We start from the raw sequence: 10,433 nt of genomic DNA on the forward strand, positions 1-10,433 counted from the left end.
CCTGGCTCTGAGCCCCCCCTGCTCTAACCCACCAGCCCCCACTCCCCTCCCAGAGCCAGGGAGAGAAACCAGGCGTCCTGGCTCCGAGCCCCCACTCCCCTCCCAGAGCCGGGGAAAGAACCCAGGCGTCCTGGCTGCCAGCCCCCCCGCCTCTAACTCACCAGCCCCCACTCCCTTCCCAGAGCCAGGGAGAGAACCCAGGAGTCCAGGCTCCCAGCCCCCCCTCCTCTAACCACTAGCCCCCACTCCCCTCCCAGAGCTGGGGTGAGAACCCAGGAGTCCTGGCTCTCAGCCCCCCCCCCGGCTCTAACGCACCCCAGCATTTAATTCCCCTCCCAAGTCTGAAACCCATCTGGTGGGATCTAAGAAAAACGCGCCCCCTACTGGCTCTTGAGGTGCAGTGCAGGTTCACACAGGGTCTGCGGGAAAGAGCCCAGTTCAGGGGGGGGCCCTGCTCTAACTCACCGGCCCCCACTCCCCTCCCCAGAGCCCGGCTCAGAGCGGGGGCCACCTGCCTGCCAGCCCAGCTGGAGCAGCCCCGCGGGAGCCAGTGCCGGGCCACTCAGGGACCCCTGGCCCGATGAGGAGACGCGGCCACCTCTGGGGCAAGTCATGGCAGCCGCATGCCACGTAGGCCAGGAAGCAAAGGAAAAGCATGGTTCAGGGGAGCGGAGACTTTGTCCCGGACGCCTGGGTCCTGCCCCCACCGCTTTCCTCTGGGTTTCTGTCAGCAGCAGGGCCTGTCGCCCCCTCCTGGGGAGAATGGGAAGCGCCGCTCTCGTGTTGGTACAGAGTCCACCTTCCCCCGAGAGGACGGGGCGCGTCTGTCCAGCCCCCGTCCGTCCGACCGGAAGCCAGGATTGTGCGAAAGCAGGAGGGGGAGGGGCGGTCCTGGATGGGGGGGGCTCGTAGGCCCCCCCCGCACCCCTCCTCGCTGGAGCATTATTGCTATAGGAACAGCTGGCTCTGGGTGATCGATGGGTTTGGTTTGGTTTTTTCCATTTAAAGCAGAGAAAGAAACTCAAGTGGACAGAAAAATGTCCTGGGGTGGGTGGATTGGAGCCATATCCTTCCGCCACCGGGGGGGGGGGCAGGGAGAGGAAAAATAGGGAATTCCCCAAGGCCCCAGCAGGGGGCAGCCAGCTGGGGGGGGGGAAGAGTCCCAGAGCCACACAGGAGCCAACGGGGGGGGGGCGCAAGGAAAGTGCCCCCATGTCGTCCCCCCCCGTTCTCCACGTCAGCTGCCGGGCTGCGCACTTGGGATCCAACCCTGATTTCCCCCCACCTCTGTCCGATTACTGGGGTTCCCCCCGGCCCGTGCAGCCCACGCTCCTGGCTCCCCCGGGGGTCCTCACGGCCCCTCCCCAAATCTCTCGGACAGATGGACCCAATAAATAAATAAATAAATAAATAAAAATCGGGAAACCGGCTCAACTAGCAGAGGCCGCCAGCAAATCAACGAGGGTTCGTTAGGTCGATCAATGAACCCCTCGCCTGTCCCCCGGGACGAGGCGGGGGCCCGTCCCTTTAAAAACGGGAGCATGGATCCGGCGGGAGGCGAAGCGGCCGGCGAGATCCGGCGCGGAAGCTGGCGGGGAGGGCGGGGCCTCTCGCCCACCAATCCCCTGGCTCATGCCGGCAGTGGGGATAGGTCGAAGCAGCGGCCAGGGAGGACGGGGGGGGCGGAGGGATCCGGCTCCGCCCCGCCCCCGCCATGGAAAGATACGGGGGGGTGGGGGTCCTGGGGTCATGCGCGAAGCGGCTCCTCCTCTCCACCAGAGAGCCAGGCGGAGGGATACACAGTCCGATGGGACACGGTTGTGCATAGGCCCGGGCGCCGACGTGCCCCTAAGCCCGGGACTCTTTTTTTGTATTGGGCTTGTTGCCCAGGAGGGCGTCAATTTCCTGAATGACGGGCGGGGTCAGCTGGGCCAGCACCTGCCGGGAGACGGGGGACGGGGGGGGGGTGAGATTCTCCCATGCCCATGCCCCTCCCCCTGCCAGGAGAGAACCCAGGAATCCTGGCTCCCAGCCCCCCCTGCTCTAACCCCCAGCCCCCACTCCCCTCCCAGAGCCAGGGAAAGAACCCAGGAGTCCTGGCTCCCAGCCCCCACTGCTCTAACTCACCAGCCCCCACTCCCCTCCCAGAGCCGTGAGAGAACCCAGGAGTCCTGGCTCCCAGCCCCCTGCTCGAACCCACCAGCCCCCACTCCCCTCCCAGAGCCAGGGAAAGAACCCAGGAGTCCTGGCTCCCAGCCCCCCCTGCTCTAACTCACCAGCCCCCACTCCCCTCCCAGAGCCCGGGAAAGAACCCAGGAATCCTGGCTCCCAGCCCCCCCGATCTAACTCCCCACTCCCCTCCCAGAGCCGTGAGAGAACCCAGGAGTCCTGGCTCCCAGCCCCCCCTGCTCGAACCCACCAGCCCCTGTCCCCTCCAGTGCCGGGGGGGGCGCTCACCTGGATGGCTCCGAGGTTCTCAATCAGCTGTTCTGCGCTCGACACCCCAAGCAGGACGGAGCTGACGCCCTCCGAGCGCAGGCACCAGGCTGTGGGGCAGAGATAGGGAGGTGGGTCAGTCCCCACTGCCCCCCAGGGGAGAGTGCCCACTGCTGAGCCCCCTGCCCCACAGCACCACTGAGCCAGCCCGGCCTGCCAGGGGAGAGCGCCACCTGCTGAGCCCCCGCCGCCCCACAGCGCCCCCTAGCCCCGCCCTGGGGCGGGGCCTGTCCCTCACCAATCGCCAGCTGAGCCACAGTGCAGCCCAGACGCTCGGCGATGGGCTGCAGCTCCTTGATCTTGGCCTGTTGCTTCCGTCCATCGTCGCTCTGGAGCTTGTCCTTCAGCCACTGGTAGCCCTGGGGGGGATGGGGACAGGGCGTCAGGGGGGCCGGGGAGCGGGTTAGGGGACACGAGGCAGAGGGAGCCCAGATGGGGGTGCAGGGCCACCAGGGGCACCGCAGGCCTAGAGGCAGGACAAGGGTGAGGGGGTCATGGCAGAGTGTGTGTGTGGGCGTCCGGGCAAGGCATGGGGGGGTGGGCAGGGAGGGGGGACATGGGGGAAATGGGGGGGGTTGGGGGGCCCCCGTACCTTGATGGCGGCTCGGCAGTTCTCGGGGACCCGCTCCTCATACTTGCCGGTGATGAGGCCGCAGGCCAGGGGGGACCAGGTCATGGCGCCCACACCTGGGGCAGGGGAGGGGGGAACAGAGGGATTAGCGCCCCCTAGCGACTCCCCCCGCCCCTCCCCATTTGCCCCACAGATCCTCCTGTCCTCATCCCCTCCCCCTCAGCACCCTGCCCCATGGACCCTCCTCCACCCACCCCACAGATCCCCTCCAACCCCAGCTCCCGATTCCACCCCCCAGCACCCTGCCCCATGGACCCCCCTCCCCCCGTCCCGCCCAGCGCGGGCACCCACCGATCTTGTGGTAGATCTCGGGGAGCTGCGACTCCACCTTGTCCCGCTGGAACATGTGGTACTCGGCCTGGTCGCACACCGGCGGCACCAGGTTGAACTGTCGCGCCACCGAATATGCCTCCTGCGGGCACGGGGGGGGGGGGTCAGACTGGCGTGGCCGGGGGGGCGCCCCCCAAAGTCCCTCCCACCTCCTGGCATCGTCCTCCCAGGCATGGGGCCCTGAAAGTCTCTCCCTGCCTGGAGGCCACGTCCCCTCCCCTCTGCCCCGCTCCCCCCCCAGAAACCGGGGGTGCCCTCCGCCCCCCCCCATTCCTGATGCGGGCGGGTCACTCACCATGATCTCCATTGCGCTCCAGCGCGAGGTGCCCCAGTACATGGCCATGCCCTGGTTGATGACGTAAGTCATGGCCCGCACGATCTCTGGGCCCGGGGGGTTGGTGGGGAGAAAGAGGGAAGATAGGTCAGCCGAGGACCCCCGCTTCCCTCCCCCCCGAAGGGAGCCCCGCTTTCTACCCCCAGCTGCTCAAAGCGGCGGGACCTGCGCCCCACTTGGGTGTCGTGTTCACTCTGAACCCTACCAATAGCACATTTTAGCCTGAGCTGTGGAACAATGGCTCTGTCAGAGCTACAAGCTGCTGGCAGACACCAATGGGGGTGTTAATCCTGGCCCCTACCGATGGGCAAGTATATAGCCCTGACGGATATGGGGGCCGCTATAATTTAGCTCAATGGACCATTGACTCTGAAACCGACTGATGGCAGGGTTTCCGGCCCACTCTGCGGACAGACGTGTGACCTGACCCAATTTACCTCAGTGACTGGGTTATTTCTGAGACCTAAGGGTGATGAATTCACTCCTGGCTGGCCACAGGGGAGACATGACCCGGCCCCATTTAGCTCAATGGGGTGTTGTCTCTGAAACCTACTGAGGGCAGTTTTTCACACCCAGACTGCAGAGCCAGAGCAGACAGAGGTGGGACCTGGGCCGAGCCACCTCCGAGGGACGTGTCGGCCACGGGCCTGTTAGGATGTGTCGGTCTGTCCACGGGCAGGGCTCACCCCATCTCCACCCCCCCCCGCCCAAACATTACAGTACGAGCAGACACCCCTCTGCATTGACACGTACGCATAGAGCCTGACCTATAGGGTAGAGTCCCGTGAACCCCACAGCAACCCAGCATGGGGTCTCTATCCTACACTGCTGGGTCAATGAGGGTCGGGGTGCTATAGGGTTCTAGGGGGCTTTGGGGCAGGTCTCTATGGGGCTGGGTCTATGAGGGCTTGGGGGGGTCCACCCTATGGGAGAGGTCTATGGGGTTTGGAGAGCAAGGGGGATTAATGGGGTTCCAGGCGGTTCAGGGATCTCTGCCCTACAAGGCCAGGTCCATCGGGGGCGGGGGGGCGAGGAGGTTTCTGGGGCATTCAGATTCTATTAGTTTTAAGGGGCAACTATGGGGTTTCGGGGATCTCTATCCTACAGGGCCAGTTCTATGGAGTTTGGGGGGTCAATGGGCATTCCAGGGGATCTCTGCCCTATGGGGCCAGATCTATGGAGTTTGGGGGGGGGATCTATTGAGTTCAGGAGGGTCTCTGCCCTATGGGGTCAGGTGTATGGGGTAGTACAGGGATTCAGGGGTCTATGGGGTTTGGGGGTATCAATGCGAGTTCAGGGGGCTCTCTAGCTCACAAGCCTGGGCCTATTGGGTTTGATAGGTTCTGGGGGGTTCTATAGGAGTTTGAGGGGTCTATGGGGCTGTAGAGGTTTCCATGGGGTGGGGGTCTATGGGGAGATCAGGGGGGGGTGTCTCTCCAGTACCTTCCAGTAGCAGTAGGCGGAAGTTGGGGTCATACTCTGCGGGGGGAAGCAGACAGAGGTGAGGGGGGGATATGGGGGGCCCATCCCCCCACAGCCCCCCCATGAGATCTCCCGCGGGACACACACACGCGAGGGCTCTCGGTGCCGGGGTGGGGGCTCCCCGGAGGGGCAATGCTGAAGGGACGGGGGGAGGGGAGACGGAGCCAGCGGGGGCGGTGTGAGGGGGCAGGACCCACCTTCCATGGGGCTGTTGGCATCCATGCGGTTGGCGAAGACGATATCGACATAGTCCAGCTGCAGCCGCTCCAGTGACCCCCTCAGCCCTGGGGGGGGGGAAGGGGCATGGCGGGGTCAGTTGGGGGGCACAGGGACCCCCCCACCTTGCCTGGACTCCTGAATCCTGCCACCCCCCCAACTCCTCCCCCCTGGGATGGACACTCCCATGCTGCTCCCTCCCCACAGCCCCCCAATCCTGCTAGCCCCCACCCCATCCCCTACTCCATCTCCCCTGAGGCTCCCCAAATCCTGCCCCACCCCCTCCTGCTGCCCCCCTTCCTTCAGCTCCACCCCCATAAGCCCAAACCCTGTCCCGCCGCTCCCCCTGCCCTTCCCCCAGCTCCACCCCACCCCTGTGCTGACCCCCATCCGCCCCCACACATCTCACCCTCAATGATGTGCTTCCGGGAGAGGCCCCGCTCCGTCTCCGCCCTGGAGGGGGAGAGATTAAGAGATGGGGGTGGGGGAATCCCCTAAGCCACCCCATAGGGACCTGCCCCCAGGGGGCACCGGGGGCCTCAGGGCCCATGGCCAGCTCAGCCTTAGCACACACCCCACCCCTCCCTGCTGGGCTGAGACCCGGCAAATTCCTCTCATTGATAAACGTGGGCTGGATGGGAGCCGGCGCCCCCTAGAGGGGACAGGCCCCTACCCCTTTTCCCACCTCCCTGAGCCAGCCAGTCCCTGCCCTGGGGCTGGAGGGGAGCCGGCGCCCCCTAGACGGGACAGGATCCTGCCCCATTCCCCTGCCCCCCTCAGCCAGCCAGTCCCCGCTGTGGGGCCGGATGGGAGCCGGCGCCCCCTAGAGGAGACAGGCCCTGTGCCCCATTCCCTGCCCCCCTGAGCCAGCCAGTCCCCCCCTAGGGCCTGATGGGAGCCAGCGCCCCTAGAGGGGACTGGCCTCTGCCCCATTTCCCGCCCCCCCAGCCCCATGGCATTCTGGGTACTCACTGGCCACCCCAGTAGATCTTGGTGGTGACAACATAGCTGGATCGCCTGGGGGAAGAAAGGGAGGCAGGTTAGACAGGCAATGGGGGGGGACCCCCAGCCCAGCCCCACTGGCTCGGCCCCCTAGTAGGGGCTGAGCCCCCTCACGGTCCCTGCCCCACAGAAGGGAGTTTGGGGGGCGGGTTACCTCCAGCCTTTGCTCTGCAGGATGTTGCCCAGAGTTTTTTCGGCCCTGAAGAAGGGGAAAAAAACAGATGAAAGAAAAATCGAGAAATGAAGGAGTCCCCCCAACCGAACAGCACAGCGCTCCCTAGCCAGGACTCCTGGGTTCTCTCCCCGGCTCTGGGAGGGGAGCGGGGGCTGGTGGGTGAGAGCAGGGGGGGCTGGCAGCCAGGACTCCTGGGTTCTCTCTCCAGCTGTGGGAGAGGAGTGGTGTAGAATGGTTAGAGCAGGGTGGGGGCGGGGAACTGGGAGCCCGAACTCCTGGGTTCCCCCTGCCCGGGGAGGGACACCTACTTGCCGGAAGCGTAGACCTCGGCAGTGTCGAAGAGATTGACCCCGTTCTCGTAGGCGATGGTCATCACCTTCTCCGCCGTCTGGGGGTGCAGAGAGCGGAGTCAGGTGAGGGACCCACGGCTCCATGCCCCCCCCAACCCCGTGCTGGGCCCCCTCAGGATCTCACAGGGACCCACAGCTCCCCGGCTGACCCAGGACTCACCTCGTCTGAGATCTGGGAGCCAAACGTCACCCAGGTGCCTGCGGGGAGAGAATCGGTGATATGAGCCAGAGCCAGGAGAGGGGGAAGATGTGGGGAGGTCTTGGGGGGGGCAGATACCCTTCTACCCCCCCATCTGTGCCCTCCCAGCGAGCCCCAAGCCCCGCCGGGATCCCCCCAGCCCGCGCTCCCCACACCACAAGAACTCACCAAGCCCAAGGCAGGACACACGGAGCCCGGATTTACCCAGATTTCTGCGGGAGAAAAAGCAGAATTGGGGGGGGTTTACAGAGGCCACCCCCCAAGGACAGAGAGTCCTGGCGCCCCTCATTCCTGACCCACAGCCCCCTGCCAACCCTGTCCAGGGCACCCTCCACCCCACTTTGCTAATGCTCTTGGATTACCTTGAGCCCCACCAGGCTCAGCGCCGGGCGAGGGGTCCCTGTGTAACCAGCCGCCCCACCCCAGAGGTGGCTGCATCTCCGCGCCGGGCGAGGGGTCCCTGTGTCACCAGCCGCCCCACCCCAGAGGTGGCTGATTTACGAGGGGCCCCGTATACGAGGCAGATACCCTCCGGTGTCCCATCTCCCCCCCGGCGGTGCAGAGGCCTGGGGTCAGCCCCGATCTTGGAGCTATTTATAGTAACTTCTCGCTCACTGCGGCTGCTCCGGCTGGCACAGGAGCCGGGCATCTCCGTCCGGAGCAGAGAGGGGAAACCGAGGCACCAACCACAGGCCATGCCAGAGATCACACAGCTACAACAAACCCAGGACTCCTGAGTCCCAGCCCCCCCCTCCACTCTGACCACTAGCCCCCACTCCCCTCCCGGAGCAGGGGAGAGAACCCAGGAGTTCTGCAGCCACAGGACTGCCCCCACCTTAAGAGGGATTCGCACCCACGGCAGGAGGGAGAGGGGCATTATTTTAAAGCAATCTAAAGGGTCAAATGGGACAGAGAATTAATTGGCCCCTGCCAGGGGTGGGAAGGGGGTACAGAGCCCAGCTACCCCATCACAGCTCCCTGTACCGCCAGAGACCCTACAAAAACACCCTCAGAGACCCTACAATAACACACCCACACATGGAGGTCCCTCTGCCCCCAGAGACCCCACAATAACACACCAGTGGAAACTAAACTGGTAGGACTTGGAGTATCTGACTCGAAGTTGAATGATGTGTGTCCAATTGTCTCCAGTCCCTGCCCCCTCCCAACCCACCAGACCCCCCACTCCCATCCCAGAGCCAGGGAGAGAACCCAGGAGTCCTGGCTGCCAGCTCCCCCTGCTCTAACCCACCAGCCCCAACTCCCATCCCAGAGCCGGGGCGAGAACCCAGGAGTCCTGGCTGTCAGCCCCCCATCCCCCGGGTCTAACCCACCAGCCCCCACTCCCCTCCCAGAGCCAGGGAGAGAACCCAGGAGTCCTGGCTCCCAGCCCCCCATCCCCCGGGTCTAACCCACCAGCCCCCACTCCCCTCCCAGAGCCAGGGAGAGAACCCAGGAGTCCTGGCTCCCAGCCCCCTCTCTTCTAACCACTGAGGCAGGAGCTCTTATCCTTCTCGATGTTCCCGTCAGCAGACCCCTACGCCCCATGGGTGCCCCCAACTCCCCCTCTCTGTCCCCGGCCCCCCCCAGAGCCCCCCCAACTCCCCGTCCCTGCCCCCCTACCTGTATTTCATGCCGGTGGCCAGCCCCGTGGACTCCCGCAGCAGGAACGCGATGTGGGGCAGGTGCTGGCCGGGAGCCCGCAGCCCCGCCACCGCCGCCAGCCCCCGAGCGCCCTTAGGGGGCTGGTGCCCCCCATTCCCCGTGCCCCCCGGGGCCGGCGCCCCGCGCCCCCCCGTGCAGAGCCGGTCCTCGGTGCTGCGGCTCCGCAAGTTCTGCTCGGTGCAGGCGATCGAGACCTGCATGGCTCAGGTGCGGGGGGCCGGGACCCCCCCGGGGTGTTCGCTCTTAACCTTACGGTGACTGCAGCCCCCCCCCCGTCCTCTCCCCCGGATGGGGGCTGCCGGTAATCTGGGGTGGCCGTGGGGGAGGGGCCGAGGCCGTGCTGGGGATGGGGGCGTGCGGGGTCCGGGGAGTGGGGTTGGGCGGGGGGGAAGTGGGGGAGGGGCAGAGAGAGTCCCCCCGCTCCCGGAGGGATCGCTGCACAATGCAGAGCAGCCTCGGCCTCATTAGCATAACAGGCTCCACCCACTGGTCCAGGGCAAGGGATGGCGGGAGGGAAGCAGATGGGAGGGGAGTGCGGGCTGGTGGTTAGAGCGGGGGGGGGGGGGCTGGGAGCCAGGACTCCTGGGTTCTCTCCCTGGCTCTAGGAGGGGAGTGGGGGCTGATGGTTAGAGCAGGGGGTGCTGGGAGCCAGGACTCCTGGGTTCTCTCCCCCGCTCTGGGAGGGGAGTGGGGGCTGGGAGCCAGGACTCCTGGGTTCTCTCCCCACCCCAGTCCCGGGGCCTTTCCCTCCTGCAGTCTGAACCCCCCCCCCCCCAAGCTGGAGGGGGAGGGGCGCTGCGCTCATCGCCGCAGTGACTCTTAAAGGGCCCCCCCCGTTAATCCCCGAGCGCTAGGAGTGTGAGGCTCTGCTGGGGGGGGGGGGGTGCGGCTGTTGCTATGTAGGACAGTTCCCCCCCCTCCCCCGTCCCGCTCCAGTGTGTATGGGGGAGTTGTGGACTGGACCCCTCGCAGCCGGACGCCTGGGTCCGGCCAAGAGTTTCTGAGATAAAGTATAAGAATTGGGGGGGGTGATTAATGGGGGGAGCGCGGGAAGAGCTGGGGAGGGGGACCGAAGCCCAGACCCACCCCGCCCCCCCAGAAAAAAGGCAAGGGTCCGGGAGAAGCGAGCTCAGCGCTCCCCCTGCTGGGAGTGGTCGGCAGCGCAGCTGGGAGGTACCGACACAGACCAGACCAGACCCCCCCCATCAGACCCCCTCCCTTGGCGCTGCACAGACACCCCCACCCCCGATATCTGGGGAGCGGAGGGGATGGGATGTACGGGGTGAGGTCCAGTGGGGGAGGGGCTGGGAGCCAGGACTCCTGGGTTCTCTCCCGAGCTCTAGGAGGGGAGTGAGGGCTGGTGGGTGAGAGCGGGGGGGGGGGGGCTGGACTCCTGGGTTCTCTCCCGAGCTCTTGGAGGGGAGTGGGGGCTGGTGGGTGAGAGCCGGGGGGGGGGCTGGACTCCTGGGTTCTCTCCCGAGCTCTTGGAGGGGAGTGGATGCTGGTGGGTTAGAGCAGTGGGGGTGGGGGCCAGGACTCCTGGGTTCTCTCCC

At 65.9% G+C, this 10,433-nt stretch overlaps 1 protein-coding gene across 2 annotated transcripts; it reads right to left on the minus strand.

Moving 5' to 3' along the window:
* Positions 1-252: 252 nt before the first annotated feature.
* Positions 253-9,325, minus strand: KCNAB3 (potassium voltage-gated channel subfamily A regulatory beta subunit 3). Of its 2 annotated transcripts, XM_073326528.2 has the most exons (15): positions 8,839-9,325; positions 7,384-7,427; positions 7,177-7,214; positions 6,975-7,054; positions 6,646-6,690; positions 6,462-6,506; positions 5,899-5,942; positions 5,471-5,557; positions 5,235-5,270; positions 3,753-3,838; positions 3,419-3,539; positions 3,089-3,183; positions 2,735-2,855; positions 2,458-2,546; positions 253-1,938 (listed from the first exon to the last, which is right to left on the minus strand). In XM_073326528.2, exons 1-15 carry the CDS (start codon positions 9,078-9,080, stop codon positions 1,849-1,851), a joined length of 1,263 nt encoding a protein of 420 aa, XP_073182629.1. In that variant the 5' UTR covers positions 9,081-9,325; the 3' UTR covers positions 253-1,848. The 2 variants fall into 2 exon arrangements, with proteins under 2 accessions (XP_073182629.1, XP_073182630.1); XM_073326529.2 differs by lacking the exon at positions 5,235-5,270.
* Between the last annotated feature and the right edge of the window lie 1,108 nt (positions 9,326-10,433).

This window comes from Lepidochelys kempii, chromosome 28 (genome assembly GCF_965140285.1).
Source record: "Lepidochelys kempii isolate rLepKem1 chromosome 28, rLepKem1.hap1, whole genome shotgun sequence".
NCBI lineage: Eukaryota > Metazoa > Chordata > Testudines > Cheloniidae > Lepidochelys > Lepidochelys kempii.